We start from the raw sequence: 22914 nt of genomic DNA, 5'->3' as shown, positions 1-22914 counted from the left end.
TAAGTGGGAGTGTGAGGCGGTGACCCCCCCCCCCCCCTCTCTGGAGGGTCATGTGCCCCTATAGGCGTTTTTAAAGCTCCGTTTCAAACACGAGATGTAATTGGTTTGTGATCCTAGCATATGTAAATGTCCGTGGATGGCTCCTCCCATGCACCTGATAGGGAGTATTTACGGCTCTTTACAGCTACTCGCTGCAGTTTCCAAGAGCGCAGCGCTGCACCATGACTTCCCACTGGACTTAAACTTTAAGGATTTTCCATCTTTACGCACTACACTGACGTCCGGCTCTGTATTGACCGAGAGAGAAACAAAGTTTGCCAAAGTTGTCCACTTGTTTTTCAAGATGCCACGCTCCTTTCTGGTCAAGAAACACATTAACTCCGCAAAGAAGCCAAACTATAGTGAGTTGGAAGGCACAACAGGTAAAGTTCTTTAAAGTTAAGGAAAAGTGTAACTTTAAATATTTGTGTTAAAGTATTTTCGGACATGACATAAAGTTGTTACAAAGTGTTTTTACTTTGCAGAAGTTGTAAAAGCCGTTGCCCAACTCTGAAATGTACGCACTGACAGTTGTGCGTAAAAGTTCCACCTACTCCGTTCTAACTTTCCTTTTTACTTCCAGTGTTCTTCACGCCGCACATCTACAAGGGCCTGCCCCTGCCTGTCATCTCCCAGCCGGAGATCCTGAGCCCGGCAGCGTACAGCCCCATCACCGTGTGGACTACCAGCAGCCTGCCGCTGTCCCCGCTCCCCAGTGACCTCTCCCCCATCTCCGGATACCCCTCGTCGCTCTCCGACACCTCGTCCAAAGACCACAGCGGCTCCGAGAGCCCGAGGAGCGATGAAGACGAGCAGATGCTGCCCAAGCTGACGGACCCGCACGGAGTGGAGGCAGAGAAATTCCAGTGTGGTCTGTGCAGCAAGTCCTACTCCACGTACTCTGGACTGCTCAAACACAAACAGCTACACTGCGACGCCCAAACGAGGAAATCCTTCAGCTGCAAATACTGCGAGAAGGAGTACGTCAGCCTCGGAGCTCTCAAAATGCACATCAGGACTCACACTTTGCCTTGTGTTTGCAAAATATGCGGGAAGGCATTCTCCAGACCGTGGCTGCTCCAAGGACACATCAGGACGCACACCGGTGAGTGGCTGAGGCAGCGAGACAGGGGCCTCCGGTGTGGAGGGTTTAGTTGCTGTTGTTGTTCTGGGCTTCTGCAGACACAGATTCACCCTGGTACATAATTGAACAACCTTCAGAGCTGCGTTTGACCCTGTTGAGAAACTTTGAAGTGAGGTTGAATAAATTGCTGTTGAGAATTATAAGATGTGAAGCTCTCAGGGTCGGGTAATTTTTTTATATTCTGCAAAGAAACATTTCCTCCTGTTAAACAAATTTCAATTCGAATCCATCAGCAGTGAGTGTGTGGCTGCCATCTCAATAATAACAGGCCCAGTGAAATGTGATATTTGATTTATTTGTGTTCAACCACTGACATTGTCTCTCTTCTCGTTTCCCCCCCTGACAGGAGAGAAGCCGTTCTCCTGCCCTCACTGCAACAGGGCGTTTGCGGACAGGTCCAATCTCAGGGCGCACCTACAGACCCATTCAGATGTGAAGAAATACCAGTGCAAGAACTGCTCCAAAACCTTCTCCAGGATGTCTCTTCTGCACAAGCATGAGGAATCTGGTTGCTGTGTAGCACACTGAACTGGGATACGTCTCCACCACCAGAGGAAAAAAACTCCTCTGTTGCTTCTCTCCCCCCCCCCCCCCCCCCCAAGCCCAAGTGGAGAACTGTCAGGAAATCACACCGAGGGGGTTCGTTCCCTAACGTGCAGACTTTTATTTCTCCCCACGAACGGTCGATTTCATTTCAGAGTGAGAAACAGCTCCGTGCTCACGTGCTTCTCGTTTCAAGCAGTGTTTCTATGATTGCAATCAGTGTCGAGCTTTGTCAAACATGTACTCACCTACCTGTGCTACTCATGCACTTTCCTGCATGTTTAGAGTGTGTAATATGCCTTCTCAATGTTATCGTCAGTGTTTGTACCAGTGTCTCTCAATGGCTGTTACACAGTCCTCCACTTGTGTTTTATACAAACTATACCGAAAGGTGCATTATGAACGACAGTATACATACGACCTGAGGAATACGGAAGCCATGGCTACTTAGGGAACAAGTGCAAACTTAGTTTTTAAGGGCGAAATCTTTCAAACGTTTGCACAGTCAGTAGAAGCAGGTTTGCCAGCACTCAAATAGCAACACGGTTAATTCTCAAGTGCCTCAGTTTTTACAGGTTTTTGGCAATAATATGTATTTTTCAACGACAGTTTTATTTTATATTTTTATATCCTGAATGTAAGCGTGACTGAGATGATTGTATATTTGCAGTGAAAACTGTGATGCTGAATGATTTTGATACTTTTCATATTTTCATGACACTTTTGAAAATAAAGTTTCATGACATTTTGTACATATATATATATATATATATTTGAAGGCATTTTTTCATCTGTGAAGTTTCTTCTTCTTGCTTTGAGGCACGAGCAGCTCAGTGGGCAGGACTCACTGATTGTCACGAGCGTCACACAGAATCATTTACACAAATGATATATAATCCAGCTTGCACCGTCTCATGTTATGGCGATGTGAAATAAAAGAAGAACCGAGGGGGCGAGGTGACTCAGCTCCTGAATCAGGCCTGAACCTGTTCCCTATCAACCTGTCCAGACATCAAACAATCATGAAATCTAACACATACTAGTGATATTGATCTGCACTCACTTGTCAGACCCTTTGAGGGCCCATGACTCTCTCTTTACACAGGTGTGTGTCCGGCTCCAATGCGAGGATGTCGATGTCGATTTTAAAGTAAAATCCTCATTTACAAACAAATATCCTCAAAATAACTTGAGTAAAAAGTTGAGTGTTTTATCTTCCTGCTCCGTCACTACAGGGTCACAGGTCACTCAGATTTCAGCTCCAGATTTGAATGTGTTTTCACAAAAAGATCACGTCTGCTTTTGCTTTGACAACCTCCTTGGAGTCTGGGACGCTTGCCATCTTGGATTAAATAGACGTCCTCGGGCTACATTTTGTTGTCTTTCACCATATGCTGTCAACTCGCAGTAGATAAATATTAGAGCACAAAAAAAGGGCAATGCCTTAAGCGCTACAGTAAATCCAGGGACTCTTTCTAGCAAACCCCTGAATGTGTTCCTGTTTGCCCTAATGCCCGGAAGCTGCTGACCTGAAAGATGTGATCTGACAAACAGACACTTGTTTTGCTGGTTGCGAGGGCCTGAACTCCCCTGTAGGTAGGTTTTTTCCCTCGCTGTGAGTCATTTTCGAGCTATTCCAGGTGCTCGCTGCCGCTCTTTGGTTCAAACCATGTGGCTCCGGGGCTCTCGCTGAAAAGCAGGTGCAACCGAGATGGATACAAACCGCAGCCAAAGGTCCGCCGAGACTGCACAAACCTCCGCCATGACCTCGCGTGGAAACGTTACAAGCAGCCGACTCCTATTATACACATCATCCGCATCGTAAAAGGAAAGTGCCATCGAGTGGGCACTTTAAACTCTCACTAGCGCTGCTGAGATGCTGAGGCAGTTTGTCCTCACTATCATTTGGAGAATCGAATACCTTTTCTTTCATATGCAACTTCAGAGAGACGGGGGAAAAAATCATGAATTGTTAATGCTAAATTAGCTTTATGGCTTTATATATGTCTTGCAAGATTTCCCCTTTACAATGACAATTGAGTGCATGACAGATTTCTCAGATAACAAGAATCTGTTAAATGCAGTCGTGATGATTGTAGGAGGAGAATGTGAGGAGAGGGATTAGTCGTTAATTATTATTTGTTATATTATTCCTTTATTTGTTTCAAAGCAGATGGCTATAAGAAGACGTGTTGAAGAATTGAAACTGACTGTTTTGCCGGTAATGCAGGTAAAATACCCTGTGGGTGTTTTTGCAGTTAGATAAAAAACAAATTAAATCATTGTCTCACAGAAAGAATATGAAGATGAGGTTAAAAATGTCTTTTTCTCTCCAACAAGTCGACAAGAATGACTTTATTTGAGGCCCTGGATTGAGTCATTTATTGGATTAAATGCAAGTTAAGATTGAGACAAACAATTCACTTCATTATTGATTATTTTGCTGATCATTTAAAACCATTTCTGTCTCTAAGATGACAGAACATTTTGAAAAATGCTTTCAATAATTTCCAAATGTATTCAAATCGATTTTTCTATTGCACCAACACACAAGGTATTCAGTTAACTTATTTATGACAAGAAAATTATCAAATCCTTCCACCCGAGAAGCTGGAACTAGAGATTGTTGGGTATTTTTGCGTTTGATAAATGACCCGATTAATTATCTTTTTGCCAATCAGGAAATAGATTTACTCTTGCAGCTCTCGCATCTTCCCACCGGCTTGTTCAAATCTTACGGCACATCCATTCATGCATCCGTTCATAATGTCCTTCCTTTACATCACATCACAGTCTCTCTCCACACAGAAGTGCCACGGGTGACATAACGAATCCGGAGCAGCCTCGGAGAGCAGCGTGCCGGATGTAAAGCAGGGCGGGGCTGTCACCAACCTGCTGACTTTATGGTGAATCAGGGAACATAATTCCTCTACGACCATCAAGTGGAACAAATAAAGTTAGCGGCGTCCTCTGCGGTCTGATTGTCTCAGCTCGGAAGTGATGGAGATGATTGTGTATTCCCCTCCACTCCGAGCGCCTGGAGGAATGTTTGCCTGTTTATTGAGCTCCTGCATCTTGTTAAAGACGATTCTCTTTCATTTGTCTTGTCTCCTCCAGTGACTGGGTGTCTGCTCAGAATGGCATTGCTGTTCATTTAGAGTCCAGATGACACTGTTTGTCTCTAATTATATTGTGTCGTTAGCATCACTGGTTTATTTGTTGGTAAAATTTTAATTCATGCAGATCGAGGTGACGTCCTTTCATCAGCAGGGAAGCTTTGTCTTAAGCTGCTTTCAGACATGAACTGAATGACTATTATCGTCCATTGTCTGAGTAAGAAGTCTGCAGAAAGTCCAGAGGAGCCGATTGGAGAACGACGGCAGGAGGAATCTCCACAAGCGAGTGGGTGTGTTGATGATGTTTCAAACACATGTTTCTCAAAGCGGGGCCATACATGTAGAAACCGACAAAGATGTCAACAGAGCTTTCGGTGATAAGGGCAGACACCAATGTCAATCTGCGTTGTTTATGTGTGAAAAGAAACCTCCTGAGAAGGTCCAGTCCCAATTCTCTGGACCTTTATTTCTAGAGGCCATGTCTGAAAATGGCTTTATAAGCTATGTCCCAATTCAGCGGGTGCATCCTTCGAAGGACCCGTTCTGTGCAGCTGAAGTTGGCAGCATCCCGCTCTGGTCTCCCTATTGCATCATCAACTTGTCCCGCCCTTACAGCCATCACCTCACAACAAAGTTACGAATGGAAAGAGTCTACGGTTGATTTAAAAACGTCCTGTCAGCTGTTTGGGAAGGGGTCTTCGAAATGGGTCAGCCTAGTTGGGCCGCTATGAGAAATGCAGCTTCCAAATTGCCACACAGCTTTCGTCTTGTGTATTTATCTCATTGCAGTAATATGAAGGAGAACACTGTTGTGTCAATACTTTAAATGAGGCTCTGACCACATGCACCAGGTCAGAAAAGAGTTTTTTGGGGGGATTGTGTCATTAAGAGCGTTGAAGTGAGGAAACCAGCAGAGACAGACGAGGCTGTGTTGACTTAATCAATAGCGCTGGTCTCTGTTTGTTGCCTTTCTGCTGAGCAGAGGTCAGCTGTCGAAGGATCCTGTGATCATATTTACTTGATCGTTTTCTCAGCACACTAAACCTCATGACCACAGCTGTAAGAGATCATCCCCGTAAACAATGCAGGCCTTTGTGGCCAGAGATGATTTGATGTGGTACTCTGAGAGTTTCTTTAAACCTTTGCTCTGAACCCTCTGCGTATCATATCTAAGCGCCACATAAACAATCAAGCGGCAGAGATAACACTTTTTTAGGTGCACTGACACAAAGCAGTTCACCACAGAAGCAGTGAAGTTGAGAAAAGAGGGTTTGAAGTTTATGGAGTCGTTTTGAAACTTCACAACAGATAGAAAAACTTCGCGTAACTTTTAGTTTTATGGCAACTATTTTATATATGTCACTATATAACCTCAAGTACCTCAGACAGGCAGGTACCATCATCTTTATTTATTTGTTTAACAGAGCCTAGAGCTTACAGGGATTATAGGGATTACAGCCCGCTCTATATTTTGTTATTCTGTGTCTGTCTCTTTACAATTAATATCAATATTGTAATGACTTAATTAAAATCACATTCAAAAATAAATAATTTTAATCTAAAGTTAATATGACAGCTGTTATTCCAAGTTATGAGGACTTTTACGCGAGCTAAGCCTTTGTTTTTCTGTATTCCATCATGATTGGGTTTTCACATGCTGCAGCCATTTAGTGAAGTGGAAAAAATCTATATTTTTAATTTTCAAATAACATCCAGGGAATTCAGTAAGTAAATGTAGTTTAGGTCCAGCTATGACTCCCACACTAGCTAGCTCGGAGCTAGCTTACACTTCCTATAGCTTTCTTCCTTTACTTGTTGCCCAAGTTTTCACAGAAATATCATCGCATGTATTTCATCTTATCATATACCTGCAGTTTGCACTTTATATAAAACATTCACTTAATACATTTTTAGTTATCATATAAAATATAGTGTACATTTCTACAAATATGAAAAAACTGATGACTGTGTAGTTTATTTTTTACATATAATAAATACATTTATAAATAAGAACACTTTAGGTTATAATAAACCATTCATTACATGTGAAATAAACTGCTGTATATTTCAAATAGGGTAAGTTACATGACAAACCTGGGAAGGGAAAATCTTTAAGCATTTTCTAAACTGAGTTTTATCTATTATTTTTGCAATTATGATTAACCGTAGGGTTCGGTCATGCATTTCCAATTTTAATGCAACATAACCATTAGAACTTGGAGGATCATTTTTCATATAGTTTCAAACTTAACCAGAAGAGACATAAAACCACATTATTTACTGCTGCTGACACAGAGCTGAGCTGATCTCCATTAACATGGAGCTCTGCAGAGTCAAGTCTCTTCCCTCCATGTCCCTCCAGGTCAACTCAGGTGAATGTGTCAGGACAAGGTGATGCTGGATGATCATCATATTCATCACAAAGTGGTGCAGGAGACCTGTCACACTAAATGGGCAGACCCTGCCTAATAATAATGATGATGACTGTGGATGCAGCAAATCATGCATTTTTAAATCCTCTTACACCTCCGAGCTGCCTTTGACACCAGTGATCATCCAATTTGAGTTTGAAAGCCATGAGCTCTGGGTGGTTACCCGTCCCTCGCTCCACTGGTTCTACTCTCTCGTCTGAAGCACAAACTTTTATCTCACCAGTAGAAACTTCAATTCAATTCTCCTGAGCGACTCCTGGAGCTCTGCAGTGCTTTGTTTTTGGTCGAAACCTTTTCTTCATACAAGTTTTCCCCCTGGGATGAATAATCTGCAAACACAGTGTTTAATTTTGTGGCTGTGTTGTTCAAAAATGTAATTACAACCGTCAAAAAGCCACGGAGCCACTCGTATGGCCATAGACTCAATAAATAAATATATAAATTAATATTGTGAAATTCTTGGCCTTGGAAGGAGCAGTTTAAAAACAATCCCACTCTCTTGCGCTCAGTCATATCAAGCAATCTTTTTTATCAGATGGAGTTTGTGCAAACTACATGTTCAAATTTCTATATTTTTCTGAGAACTTCAGGGCCGTCCTGTGGATGTTGGCTTGAAGTTGAGACTGAAAGTTCATTGTGGAGCTCGGAGACAGAAATTGACAGAGCAGTCTCACCACAGGGCTCAGTTAGTAGCTGCTCGGGAGCATTTGGTTGTATTTTCTGTAGCAGTAGAGATCCATTAGCTCCATCAAGCAGACTGTGCTGTTGCCCCTGTCCTTTGGTTTGTTTCGTGATTTGTTTGTTAGCAGGACTTTGCAAAGACTGCATTACAGATTTATTCGGAACTTAGTGGAAGGATGGGACACGGGCCAACAAAGAACCCACTGAATTTCGACATCCATCTGCCCAAAGGGACAGATTAAGAGTTTTCTTTTGACATCTTCACCAATTTTCCAGGGTATAATTTCTAAATATTTATGAAAAAAATCAAAGAATATTAATATCAATGAGTGTAGGCAATATTGTTGTGCAGCCTGATTGCATTGAAGGGGACTGTGGGTCTTGGCGGAGACACTTTGCACTCCACCATTCTAGTTTACATTTAAATCGATTTCATTTGGACCACTCATTTGCAGAAGCACAATTGACTATAAACAAAAGTCCTGTCCACACTTTAGCAGATTGAAAGACTCGAAGCGACATAGTCCATCATATAATCCATTATCTACATCGCTTCTCCTTTAAGGGTTGTAGGGGGGGTGGGGGGGGATGGAACCAACTCAAGCTTACACCAGGCGAGAGGCGAGTGCAGCCCGAACAGGTCGCCAGCATATCTCAAGGCCAGCATATGGAAACAAAGATTCATATACAGCTCCAGATAGTGTGTAATAAGTCCTATGTCCTCTACATTGAAAACCACAGGATATGATTCTTTCCAATAATCTCTCCAAAATAGCATCTTGAGAAAACTGTTATTGTGCTGTTGTGTCAACAATGAAAAACTCCTGTGTTTGGCACAATAGACGTTTAAAAAAGAAATTAGGGTAATTTTTTATTTGATGGAAACCAACTCAAACAGAACATTATCTATCTGTATGGAACCATTTCTGAACCACCTGTTCAACGTTATCACTGTAATCGTCTGCCATCTGAGACATTTCATTTTCTATTCACAGCCGGGAGACAGCTCTGATAGTTTTTTTGAGCAGCAGTATTTTCAAAAGCATGAAATATTAATATTTTCTTCATTTGGTAAGACAACACAAAAGTTGCTCTGCCTCTTTCTCTAGGGTTTTGACAGCCATCAGCTGTGAGACGTAAATTGATCCTGCTGGAGCTGTCTTTGGTCTTTGAAATGGCGTAGATGCTTTTCATAATGAATGTTAGACACCAGACGTTTGTTTGGCTCGTGCCAATTTAGATGAAAAGGTCACAGTGTCAGTAAATGACAGATATATAAGAGGTAAAAGACGACACTGGAGAAGAATAGAGGGGTTTTAGGGAAATAAAGTACGCAAGCTATTGCATCAGGAGCTTTAAATAAGCAGGCCTGGTAAATGTTTACTTTAATTACAGCACACATGTTTGTTTGTCTCCCAGGATCCCGGCTTTTCAGTGGCCATTGAACAATTTCACAATTGCCTCTGCTGTGAGCGACATATTAACAGCGGGAAGGTCTCAGCCAGTTGCGTATTTACAAGCTGTGTGGGTCCAATCATGACTGAGGCTGCGTTCACTCGCGTCCAAATGAGGAGGCTAAATTACAAACCCAGAACGCAGCAGATTTAAAAAGACCAAATAACCATCACGGAAATGAGATTTAATTTGTGATTGTACAGCTGTGTCCCAAGTCATTTATTCAGATTAATATCCCCACTGTGTTTACCTATTGTGGGCCGCGCGGTGCATCTCAATGCTATTCTGATTTCAATCCATTACATACATTGAATATTGAAAATGTTGTGGGAGCACTTAACGTGACGTCCACTGATGAGGTGAGGTGTGGTAAAAAGCCATTACCCCGGATTGATTTCACTCTCTGAATCTATACTAATCACACTGGAAGATGAAGACAAAGAGATGAGCTGGAGATGGATTCGCGAGACAATGTGGAGGTTAAAAAAGAGGCTGTGTGTTCATCCCTGTGTATTATTGTGATCACTGATTATCTGGGTGGTGTGTTCGACGAGTGCGACTGTGACATGATCCCTGAGAGGCCGGAAGACCCAGCCAATGCCCTAATTATGATGAATCAAGGCTGAGGGAAAGCTGTTTAGCCATCAGCAGTTTCTAAGTGGTTTTACACTACACAGCAACAGGAGGAACAGCCCTGACCTAACAGAAAAACACAACAGAGATGCTCGCAGCAGCGCGGAGGGGTTTTAGATAAGCCAATTAGCACTTATTCTTAGTCTTGCAAACCCGTAATGGAACCAGAGAGTCGGTCGGAGCCTTTTAAAAATGCAACGAATAACATATGATGTCTTTCTTGCAGTTAAAGTAATAGTTTTATTCAGTTTTTATTTGTTCTCCTGCCAAGAGCTAAATGATAAGATCAATACCACTCCTACATCTGGGAAATATATGGTTGGCAGCCCGTTAGCTTGGCTTAGTATGCGAAAAAAAAATATATGACATGTTAAATAGTAAGGTTTAGAGAAGCTGGTGGAGTTCACTTTAGCCCGGAGCCGGGATAACTGTTTCCCCCATTTCCAGCTGTCATCATAGACTGTATAAAAAGATGGACGACATGACAGCTTCTCAAAAGTGAAGCCAAACCATCTTAATCGCCCCTTGGTGGCTGGCGGCAGTATAGGTCATAAACCCCTCCTAGATTGTGATTGACAGCTGACACTGTCTCACGATTGGTTGAGAATGTTAATGGGAGAGAACAAGAGGAAGATCACATTGACCGAAAGGCATCTGCTATGAGCTTTTTTATATATCTGCAGGTAGCTGTTAATAGAGATTAGCCAAAATGTTGCATGGACTGATCTACAAAAGTATTGTTGTTTGTGTTAGGTGTTTAGAAAACCCTGTGATAAAAGAAACGAGTCACACTGTAAAGATAACGTGCAGCGGGCAGGAGACTGACTCTTAGCCTGGATAACGACGCTGGAAGCCGGGAGATATTGGTCGTTTCCCCCAGAGGCTTATTTGATGACAGCCAATGAACTGAAAGACTGCAACTTCGCGGAATCTGGCTTCAAATAACAACAAAAGCGAAAGAGATGGCAGCAGTATCTTTAAACACGGTCTATGCTAAGCTAATCATACGCTGGAACTAGCTTTGTCAGCTCAAGAGCGGTATCGATCTTCTCATCAAAATACCAGCAACGAAATAAATACATATTGTCCTAAAATTCAAAAGAGAAACTTTCTGGCATAAATATAACTTGATCCATTTTGTGTGAGCTTATATGTATTCCTGTTGAGTCCCAGGTAGCCACATCAAAGAGCAGCTGTTCAGGGACACACACAATACTGCGTGACCTCTCTTAACTTATGGGTAAATAGTGAAACTGAATACTCTGGGGGCTTGAGAAAAGGCCCGTCCTGTAGTTTGCCATGACATTGGGCCTCTGACTGGTATTAGGCTCCATCCACATCACATTTTAAGACTCGATTATGTTGCTTTGAGGGATTTTGGGGGGGATTTCTAAGATGGTGGCATGAGCCTCAGACCATGACACGGTATGAAATCTACAATATCCCCTGTGACACATTCCTCAGATAGCCTGGAATTTTGTCCCTCTCTCTGTCTTGTGGTTATCTGATCATCAGGGGAGGGAAACGCTGAGTGTGGAGCGCAAACAAAAGGTGCTTGAATAAACTAGCTCCCGGCCACATTATTCAGACTCAGGTATTGTACTCCTCTGACAAGCCTCAACAGGACGTGAGCCGTCAGAGACGCTTCTCCGGGGATGGGTAGGACTTGCTTGCTCAACAACGATCTCTGCTGTTACATATATATATATCCGAAAAAAAGTTATGTAGATATTCTGTATATTTACCTGCTGCATTATTCATACCTGAGTCACAAATCCCAACAGCTGTACTACATGAAATATCAAAACTAATAAAATAGAAACGTATTTAGGATGTTGTGTAATGTGATACAGCAGCGCTGCAGTGATATTACTGGATGTAAGACGCTCACTTTTGGTTTCTTGTTGAGGTTGATTGTGCATTTTCGGGTTGCACTTTCTTTTATCGTGGTCAATCAAACATTAGAAAAAGTCAACAATACAATTAAATGTCAAGTCCAGTCAATGTATTTGTAAAGCATGCACTGCTCCCAAAATATGGGAGATACACAAAATGAATTAAATAAACAGCAAAGAACAGAGCAATAGGACATAATTGAATGAATGCATTAATAACAAAACATATTGAAATAAGATAAAACCACATAAATAAGAGTAAGAATGGATTTTCAGGTGAGTTTTAAAAGTTTAAAAGCAGGGACAGACTGCTCTATAGTTCAGGGGCAGCTACTGCATCGGCCTGTTCTACTTTCCGCTTCAATACAATGTTATAAATACAACAACACCTCCAAATACAGCTCATAAATTCCCATAGAGTTGAATCAATATATTTGACTCAAAGTAAACAAAGATTAAAAACTCTAAGTCTCACAAGAGCAGTCATAAATATAAGAATGAGGATGATACAGTATTTATCGATCTGTATTTAATGAGCTCGCAATTCTTCTTTTTAAAGTTTGTTTACGAATCAAGTGAAAAGTGCTAAACAAACTTTTTATATAACGTGTATAGTCTTATCTACCATACATTCTCATACGTGGTAGATCATGATAGGTTCTCATTCTTTTTGGCTTGTTCACCTTTAACACAAACTTACATTGACTTATGCATTTATGTTGTATGTATCAAAAAGTTGTGACCAGCGATGAGCGAGTCTTACCTCTGATCTTTCATCTCCTGAGCCTGAAGGAGAAAAAAATATATAGCCTGGAATTTCTGTGAGAAATAAGAAAAAGAAAAAGAAAATAAGCTATTTTATTTCGTACACTAAGTAAAGCTGTGGTAGATTCATGGTCCCAAGAGGATGAAAACTAACATTTATTTATAGCCTGACCATTAATTCCTTATTGGCCAAATACCACTATATCAGATCTGAGTGGGTAAACTCATATAAAACATACATACATGCACATATTCCTCCCTTATTTGGACACGTGAACCTTCTATACTCCAACATGTCAACTTTGACAGCTGGATCCCCAGAGGATTTGTTGTGGTATCCTTGCTCACTAAAGGATGAACCCCTGATCGTAGCAACGCCAGAGAGTTTTTCCTCTTGCCAACATGTTCATTTACTAAAGAATCAAATGGGCATATCAGCAAGAGATTTTCTGACCTCTCTCCTTTTCAGTTTTCACTTGAGTTACTTGTTTGGTCTGATGAGCCAAGAAGCTGAGAACCTGAATCGGGGCCAAATTTTTAAGAAGTTTATCCCACAGTAAAAGAACACAGTGTTAAGTTTGTCCTTAAGTTAATTAATCAAAACTACCTGGAACATGGGCCAAGAAAGCCTTGGTTCTGAAAAGGGGTGCAGCCTGATTGAATTAAAGGGGACTGTTGGGCCTTGAAGAAGGTATGCACTCTGATTTAATTTTTGAAAGGGGAAGTTTTAATAAAACAAACCATTTCATATAAACTTGTAGTGCTGGAAGTAGCAGGGATACAAAATAATGAATTCAGTGTGAAGGGGGGCACATGTTGACAGGTTCTGCTCCATGAAACACCATTAGCCTGGCAGCGTGTCATCGGTCCTTTCAGAAAAACTGTTCAGTGTTTTGGCTCCAGATGTGTTCATCTCAATCACTGGAACAAAACAGATACAAGAGTGTTTACAACCGTATTCCACAGAACAGTCCACAGTGAAGTGAAACCACCTCTGGGACTGCCAGCTTTTTTTTATTTATGTCGAACACAACTGGCTCTTGATATTTCGGGGTTTTTCAAGCCGAGTTGGAAACGTCTCAGCGCTATAAGATTTCAAACATAACAAAGCAGGCAGCCAAAGACGCGCATGCAGGGATATTCTGCAATTATGAGTCTTATAAACACCAAGTCAATATAACAACCCCCCCCCCCGAGCAGCAGATTGTTTGTGTTTCCGAGCTAGCAGTCACAGTCTTCCCTGTCATAAATATTGTCTGTCGTTGGTGCATTCCTCCGCCTCCACCGCAGCCTTTGAGTATTTCCGGAGATTGCTTGGTCTGCGCCGATGCTTTCATTCCAGCGGACTGATCACAGGAGACCTGGTCCAGCTGTGTCGCGAGCCGCGGAGAGAGAAACCCCGGCTGATAGGGAGCAGACACTGAGTGATGTGGGATAATAAGGGGACGACTTTAAAGGCAAACGAGTGGCGTTCGGATGGTGTGAGGAGATAACGCTAACGACCCTCGAATTAAGCTCTGACTCCGGCCTCTGTGACTGGAGCTACACTGGAAAGGCACCGGCTTGGGACGACTGGTGATGGCGTCTGTACGAGAAATGCCGCTGAGCGCAGCACTGGATATGAATCGAGGGCCTGTGGGGGCAGACGCGTCATCATCCCACAACAGTAGTGTTAGTTGCCACATACAGCTGGAATGTTCCACTGGGATGACAGAGGGCGTGTCTGATCACACAACAACAACCCCCCCCCTCGCCTCCAACTCTCTCAACACCACCCTTCCCCATCAACATGCCTCCTGGTTGACCCCCGTCCACCCCCCCCCCCCCCCCCCCCCCAGCCTCTATAATCCCACAGTTAACTGGTCAGTCGAGACAAATGGCGAGGAGCTGCCTGCGAGTGAAGACGCAGCAGGTGCTGTGCTGTCAAAAGCCACTTCACACCTCTCCTCTCCCGCTCTCTCTCACACCACTGCCACCCCCCCCCCCCCACCCCCACCCACCCACCCACCCACCCAGCCCCAGCAGCCACCCCCGAGCCCTGGCCACCCTCCTCCGCGGGAGGGGAGAGGGAAAGGGGCTGGTGGTGGGGCGCTCTCCAGGGTCTGCTTTGTTATCAGCGCGCTCCAGCTTTGAAGTGAGCTGGGCCAGAATCTGGACTGTGTTTACTTGAAGGCATCTCCCTTGTTGTGCGTGTCAGCCCCGAGGTAATTACGGCCCAGCGAGTGGCCCTGACCATGATGACACGGTGGGGTAGGTGTGGAGAAGAAGGCAGGGCCCCGCAGTACATCAGCGTCTGGTGCGGCTCTTACTCACTAGGATGTGGTGTAGACAAGGGAGCTCCCAAAGGGGGGGCTCTGCCTGCACTGGCACGATGTGTTAAAAGAAGCAGTGGCCATGGCCAATACTGTCCTATAATTGAATTGTTATCATGAAGCGCAGACCGGTTGTGCTTTGTTCTCCGCGGGGTGTCACATCAAAGAGTCGTTAAGCGACGCGGTGCAATTCTAAGTACAATTTGTTTTACATAATTCAAAGGGACAGTATGTTTAAGTTGTTATTTTGACATAATAATGTATGGTAATGAATTACTGGTGTTTGAAAAATAACTACTGACTGTTCGCGCTTGACTTTGAGTTTCGAGGTGAAGTTACGAGAAGTCCCAACACTTGTGTAGGCTGCAAGTTAAAAGCATAATTCATTATTGTTGGAGAAATGTGCTTTTATGCTTTCTTGCCAAGAGGTGGCTGCTACCATTCTGTATGATCAATATGAGGCTACAGCAGGTTAGTTGGTCTTTGCTTAACAAAAAGAAAAAGGCACCTTAAGGTATAACGTAAGCTTATTGAAATGTTTTATCAAGTTGAGGTTTTCAAAGGGAATATATGTGACCCGTGTATTTCTTGGCTGGAATTTAGTTCTTCTCTAAACGCTCAGAGACAAAGACAATCGAATTATTCCACCTAAACAATTTCTTTAAAGATTGAATCTCACTATTCAATATATTCACGAACTGTATATATTGGGTTACTGTCTATAAATCACAGGATAAGACCAAGCCAACATTCATCTCCGTCTCAGAACTTTCAGATTTTCAATTTGTCTTTAAGCCTCCTGTTTTGTACAGCAGACGTATATTTGGGTTATGAGTTTATATTTAAACTCTAATTAAAAACATTCTTAATTAATTTCTTAAACCTGCGAACCACTGAAAGGTTATATTGACATAACTCATACTGGAGTGAAAAAGTAAATATGTGATAGACTATTTTCAGCAGTGGATGCACATTTGGTGTGTTATACCTCTTTTACACCTGAATCAGTTGGTATATAGAGGGTTTTTTTTAAAGCTGGAAAACTTGCTTAAAAAAAGGTGATGAGTCTTTGGCCATTGCCCTTTTTTTATTTAAATAGAAATGATCATCAGGTGGCCGATCGGAGCTGGTAAAAATCCAAGTCTATGAGAGCAATGCCGATTGTATCTGTTCCCATTGCAGACAAAAGCCAGATGTGAGATGGGTGTTTTAGTCTATATAGTAGTTTGATGACGATAAAAAATAAATAGTTTTACCTGATGAAAACCAATAAATAAGAATGAATCCCTAGTTTTTCAGATTACGTTTCGGCAGCTGTGATTTTAATCGAGTGTTTAGAACCTTTAGAAACTGGTCACACAGCTCAAGCCTCAGTAGCCTAAACATGATGTTTGTAGCCCCAGATTAAACACAGACGCTCTCAAACTATTTTATCTGATGTGTATCAGCGTGTCAGGTTTAAACAAGTGACGCTGCTTTAGTCACACACTGAGTCGTTCCCTCGTGGCTCCAAACATATCGATGATGTCAGTGTGAGCAGGTGGTCAAAGGTCAGATTCCCCCACGATGCAGCTGAAGTGCATGGACTCTGGAATCTCTTAACATGATGTTGGAGCAGGCACGCCCCCCCCCCCCCCACCCCCCCCGCAGGATGTGTAAGCTCCCCGTCAGCGTCACACCACAAAACACAAGTCTTGTGCATCATGTGCAAAATCCCGTGAGGTGTGTGTTTATAATCATGTGCATCACTGGAGTGTATTAGGGAGCGACAAGTTATGAAAGTCTGGGTTCATTGTGTTGACTGAAGACTTTCTTCATTACTTTGAAGCGTCACCTCTCCCAAAAATCAACAACACAATTATCGCATTTATCTTGTCGCTCTCTCTTTTAACTTCCTACAATTAAACTTCAATGTTATCCAGATTTAATGGATATTCTCATTTGTGAAAGAATAATTGCTCGTCTGCTTTGAACCGAACTGGAGCACACAGCTCATTTGAAAAAATGAAAATCAATAAAACATTCACCAAAAAAAAATTGAGCATGTATTCCCACACAGGCCGAGGTGACGAATCACATATGGCAGAGTTGATGTGACAGTGAAAGCTTTTTTCAAAGCAAGTACACACACAGATTAGGGAGGATCTACAAAGTCTATCGGGATCTGATAAGGCTTGTGGTGTTTTCATTGGTGAGTGTCTCTGCTTTTATCTTCTACCACCGCTGAGCTGCTCTTATCATGTGCAGCACAGTCTGGAATTCCAGCCTCTGATAATTGACTCGTAATCTTTGGTTACCCAAGGAAAGAGTTAAACAACCGTGGACTGGAGAATATTTCACAAGCAGACGTCCTTTACCTCAACGGCAGGTCGCTCGAAAAGCTGCAACGCTTCTCAGCCCTGCCATGTTTTGAATTGTAGTTTTTACGACACTGCTCAGCTAATGGAGCAATATCTTCTTTTTATGATCAACTAGGAAATGGATGGAAATGTGGTTTTACAATAACAGAGGAGCGCTGAGAAGAGACAACACAGGAAACACATGCACCCACAATTACTTCCAGCAACGATATTATGTTTTCCCCAGTGTCTGTTTGGTTTAGTTTGTTTGGTTTATCAGTTTGTTTAACAGCGGCCGTGCACAGTGAACTCCGGAGGATGTCCGTAAAATCAGGTCGGGACTTTCTCCGGAGTTTTCCTTTTCAGAACATGCTCAACGCAGGAGTAGATCCTCCACTTAGACACAATCCCGACACACAAACCTCTGGAGGATTCAGCTCAGGCAGCAGACACAAGTTATTTATCCTGCTGCAGAGATCTCGTGTTTCGGTTTCCAGCACATCGCTTATTTTTGCCGCGTCTGTCGTGCGTTAAAAACGTCATCAACACGCCCACTCGCTGGCGGTGACTCCTGCTGATGACCTCCTGCTGATTTCTCACATCACCTCGTCTGAATTCTCTGCAGTTATTTAATTACAAGGGGACTGGCTGGAGACAGCCCTCCGAAATCCCGAGGGCCCAGTCGGACATTCGCATTCTTACATGCAGCCCCTCAGGATAATGTTCGGAGAGTATACAGAGTTCAGTGCATGTTCAAGCAGCTGGAGTTTGATATATAGCTATTTAAACCTCGGGAGGAAAATATTAAAGCCAATAAAGTTCACTACAAAAATTAACAGCACACATAACTGAAATAATTAGCAAATGCAAGGTGCAGGTTTGAGAGGTGCCTCAGGCCAACGGACCAAAATCGAATGCGACCCAGAGCGGTGGTGCCCGTCCGGATGAGGCTGAACCACGGTTCGGATCATTCGCAGTGTTAAACCATTTATCTGGATAGTTTGGATAGCTTGCATGAAGTTGAGACAGCAGCCAGTCTCTCGCTTTGAATGACAAGGCTGTTCATTTGGCTGCTAGTTAAACCATAATGAAATTACACTGCCAACTAAACAAAGTGAACCAGCTCCCCAAAGTTTCCTGTTGTCTTCATGTTATGTCTTCAAGTTAAAAAAAAAAAAAACAGCCTTAATAAAAGCAGATTTGACTTGGTGCTGAAGTAAAGCATCCCAAACGCTTCTTTTTCTCACGTCTCCCTGCAAAAGAAACCCACTGACTTGAGGCCGGGAGGAATACAGCTCGAAGCGTGAGGTAGAGCTCTTCTGCCGTGATGCCAGGAGAAAGCAGAGGCAATGGTCGACCTTGTCCTTCTCTGCTGTTGGTCTGTGGGTTTGGGCCAGGGACAGGAACTCCCTGTACAGACACTGTGTCTGCGATTGCTGAAACTGCTCCACAGTAGAACACTTTGTTCACTGCCACCAAGGAAAGCCTAGACAACAAAAACACACACTTTCTGGAAAAATGAACACTTGAGAGGGGTCGTTTTCCTCCTCAAAACGTCTTGCTTGGGTTACGGTGGTAAATAATATTCCCCTCTGAAGGGAGGAAAATCGCGCAGCTTAACAAAACTGCCCGGAGATAATACGAGACGTGTTGTTATCACACCATCAATCTAAATTTACAAGTAGTGAAGGGCTGTGATGTGTCGTTTAAAAGAAAAAGAGCATATAACCACATGGTGACCCAAGAGTGAAGTTGTTTAACAGTGGGGGAGAGGGAGGGAGGGGGGGGGGGGGGGGGGGCCTCATAACTCCCCAAAAAATTAAACAGTTTAGTTATTTGTATCACTCAGAGATGTCTTAACATGAGGCCAGCCAAAGGATATAACAATGACGCCTTGGTTATTCCTGGTTGGTAATCAGAGTTAAAATTAGATTTTGAGCGGTTTAATGATGATATCTAAAGCTCAATAACTCACTGTATTTAAGATGTTTTGCATCCGCATCCCAATAAATGATTAATGCAACAGTTGGGCCTGAGCAGGCGGAGAGATTCTCAATCCTCATTTTTCATGCGCTTCCAATCCAGCTGACCAAATACCGTCGGCAAATAGTGTCACTTCAATCACGGTGCCCCCAAAACTGATAGGTTATCCAATTATGTGCGTTGATGCATTTCCTGTGAAGCTGGAACATTGCTCACGACCTTTATCTTGATAGAAATGAAATTTTCTCCCCCTCGGGCTAAACAAAATCTCGCAGCACTCCACCCTTGTGAGTGAGTCACGCTGGGAGAGTCAAACAAGCCTGCACAATGATGAATCCATTGACATTACTGCCGGTGAGGAGCTGTTTAGAAATCATCCGCCGTGCTCGACGCTGTGTCACTTCTCTCTCTCTCTCTCTCTCTGCACCGGCATGTCTCAGGGCTTTGGAGAGGTGTCGACCGGGGGGGGGGGAGAGAGTCCTCCGCTGTTCTCCTGCTCGCCGTCTGAGAGCAGGTTATCTCCCCCCGCAGCAAGCTGCCACGCGCCTGCTGCACCTGATTGTCTCACCGGCACATTCCAGGTACGAAGGCCCCGACAAGCCAAGACAGAGCGCCCAGACAGTGATACACTTGTTCAGCAGCCACAGGTGTAGCTGCCCTCCTTTTCCACACTCTCTCTCTCTCTCTCTCTCTCTCCCTCAGAGGTAGTGGGCGCTGTGAGAGGAGCAAGAGCAACCGTGAGGCAAGGCCAGGGGAATAGAATCAATGACAAATGTCTTGGCTTTTTTTCGCGGAGCACAATAAGAACGGAGCAGCTATGTGCTCATCTCATTGACCTACATTCATGTGCATCATTCAAAGGAGACTAAGGAGTGAGAAATACAATAAAGCCACAGAGTGAGGAGCGAAAACATGTGCTGCAAGCAATTATGAGAGGGGATTTTTCAATATATACATGACTTCAGCCTCAGCTCCTCAACTGGGCCAAGAAGCTCTGCTGCATTCAGCCTGGAAATTACTGGGATGACTGGATGTGGACAACATAACAGCAATAGGCTACCGTATAAGTTGGTTGGACCCAATTCAATACTAGATACTTTAACATTGATCCTGCATATGTATATATGCATAAGCCAGATCCAAACAACTGTATATACATTTTAAACTGCAATCTGTCCAGGCAAACAACAACAAATTTAAGTGTTTTTTATTCGTTTATTTTCTTATTTTTAATGTCTACGAAATAATTCATTGAAATCTGATGAAACACATATAATCTGTTTTTGACAAGCCGTCAACACGTCACCATGAACTTTTCCAGACAGACAGATGCTACTGAGGTGTTTATTGTAATTATAATAATATGACATCAACTGAATAACAAGTTATTACCCTTGTAACTGCTGTGTACAGATGACAACATGAAATTGTAAAGCCCTTTGAGGCATATGTGTGATTTGGGGTCATCAACTATGACTAATGAGCAATCTGCCATTTCTTTTCTCAATTAATCAATTAATTGTTTGGTTTCCTGCTGGAAAATGCAAATCCCCATTTCCTAAGGCCCAAGTTGATGTCATCAATCTCAGCCAGCAACCCCATAATTAGTTTTCCAACAAACAGTCCAACACCAAAACATTTTCAATGTTATCTACTGGACGTGTGAAAGCCAACAAATCTTCATATTTGGGTGAGAATCCAACATTTGTTTCTGTTTTCCTTCAGATATGAATTAACTGCTTATCGCTACAATTGTTTAATCAACATTTTTTTCATCTGCAATCAAATGTACTGTGATTTTGTCAAAATTCGTTAAGAGATTAACATTATGAGCCTTATGAAGACGACACAAGCTTGGATTTCATTCTCAGGTGTCTGTTATATTGTCCACCACCTGTTCACGCTTCAGATAACAGATTTTAGCTGATTTCTGATGATGAATTTAATTCCACCTCCAGGAGCAGAATAATTCAGATTTTTTCCTGATATCCTCTGTATCTCTCTGACACTAATAGCTCCCCTTCATCTGCTCACAATGCACACTAGTGTGTGCACCTTCTAAATTTATGCCTTTGTGGGTCTGCTCGGCTGCCACCGAGGGGTGATCAGCCATTCAACGGAGGGAGGAAACAGGAACTTGAGCATTACGATGATGTAATTGGCAGCAGATGCGGAGGAAGATGGAGATAAAGGAGGAGGAATTCAAAATACTATCTGTTTGGGCATGCATCATGGGGTTATCATGAGCACAGAGGGATCATGTTTTGACTTTTGTCTCACTGGTGCACTGTTGCTCAAGCGCTTTCATTTCACAGTCTGAGCTGTGGAAATCTGACATTTCAGTGCAACACTGACAGCGATGCTGTGGAGGGAGAGTGCAGCAAGCCTGAAAGAAGGAGCCTTTAATACAAACTTAGCAGACCCCCGTCTGATCACAGAGCACGCAGGGCCAGTGCAGGAAAACAAATTGGATATGCTAATGTACAAGACACACTGTGAGCTGCTGGCAAACAGCATTACCAGCGCTGCTCACTCTGTCAGCCAGAACATCAGCCGGGAGCAGGCTTTCAAATCCTGGGACAGATTCTTAACGTTGGACTCCATCCAGCGACTCTTCCAGGGTAAAACGTTATCCTCGTATGTGAAAGTCACGGCGGAGAAAATGACCAAAGAAGGTCAAGTAGACACTTTTTTTTCTTGCCTTCCTTGTGGTCTGACAATGAGGCAGCAGAACAACAGGGCAGGGCTGAGCAAGAGGATGCAGGGGAGGTGCGGGGGGTGGATGCAGGCTGGGACCTGCTCCGGCATTAAGTTATGCCTTTGTGAGGCAGAAGCACTTGCCTGTGGCAGGTGCAGGTAGCAGACGTGACGCTGCCGAGGTGTTTTCTATTGAGAAGTGCCCAACCTGCTGAGTTGTCGGGACAAGTTGGAGGGCTCAGTCACCACCCAGCTCTGAAAGAACTAACCAGATCCCTGGGTTGGAATCGGGATGTAGGAGCTGGAAAATCCCAGCGCTCCAACATCAAATTATAGGATTGTTGTGATGCATGTCGTGGAGGCATATGTGGAAGATAATACATCATAACAGCCATTACAGTCCCAGGGATTGTCTCTTTTATGTCCCACCCTAAATGCCTTTACAGACATTTAAATAAAGGCACATGTCTTTCAACAAAGCTCAGCAGTTATATTTGAAATTCGACATGTTGGTTTTTATGGGAGTGGACTGATCCTAAAGTTCGAGTTTTAGAGGGTACGTAATAGCCCGAGCACTTATGAGGCATTACAGCAGAGAGTTCTCATTTTTCCACTGATGAGTTATTCAGAAATGTGGCCGTATTTCTTAATAAAACCCGTCATTCTCTCCATTAAGCCTCCTCTGTATTCATCACTCAGCCTCCTTGCGCAAAAAAATTAAACTGCTTTAAAAAATCTGCTTTCCCTTCGCTTGCGCCACAGAGGCACCTGTAGCTGCCGATACGCAGCAGCGAATCACGGACCAGCGTCAGCCTGCAAGTCTGGCCATGTCAGGTGGAATTCCTATCATCACAGAGCAACAGTAATCATCCGCGCAGAA

The 22914-nt window shown here is 43.2% G+C and overlaps 1 protein-coding gene across 1 annotated transcript; it reads left to right on the top strand.

Annotated features, from left to right (window-relative positions):
- The first annotated feature begins 212 nt into the window (after window positions 1-212).
- snai2 (snail family zinc finger 2) lies at window positions 213-2480 on the top strand. The gene is made up of 3 exons (XM_062403528.1): window positions 213-422; window positions 623-1144; window positions 1530-2480. Exons 1-3 carry the CDS (start codon window positions 344-346, stop codon window positions 1709-1711), a joined length of 783 nt encoding a protein of 260 aa, XP_062259512.1. The 5' UTR covers window positions 213-343; the 3' UTR covers window positions 1712-2480.
- The last annotated feature ends 20434 nt before the right edge of the window (window positions 2481-22914 follow it).

This window comes from Platichthys flesus, chromosome 14 (assembly GCF_949316205.1).
Source record: "Platichthys flesus chromosome 14, fPlaFle2.1, whole genome shotgun sequence".
NCBI classification, from domain to species: domain Eukaryota; kingdom Metazoa; phylum Chordata; class Actinopteri; order Pleuronectiformes; family Pleuronectidae; genus Platichthys; species Platichthys flesus.
Note: the sequence above shows the minus strand (reverse complement) of the source record. Positions and strands in the feature narration are given on the sequence as shown.

Excerpts from the sequence above, each read along its gene's own strand:
- snai2 (XM_062403528.1), top strand. The coding sequence starts at position 344 with ATGCCACGCTCCTTTCTGGTCAAGAAACACATTAACTCCGCAAAGAAG. Across the intron at positions 423-622 it reads TGAGTTGGAAGGCACAACAG|TGTTCTTCACGCCGCACATC; the intron begins GTAAAGTTCTTT and ends TTTTACTTCCAG. Across the intron at positions 1,145-1,529 it reads ACACATCAGGACGCACACCG|GAGAGAAGCCGTTCTCCTGC; the intron begins GTGAGTGGCTGA and ends CCCCCCTGACAG.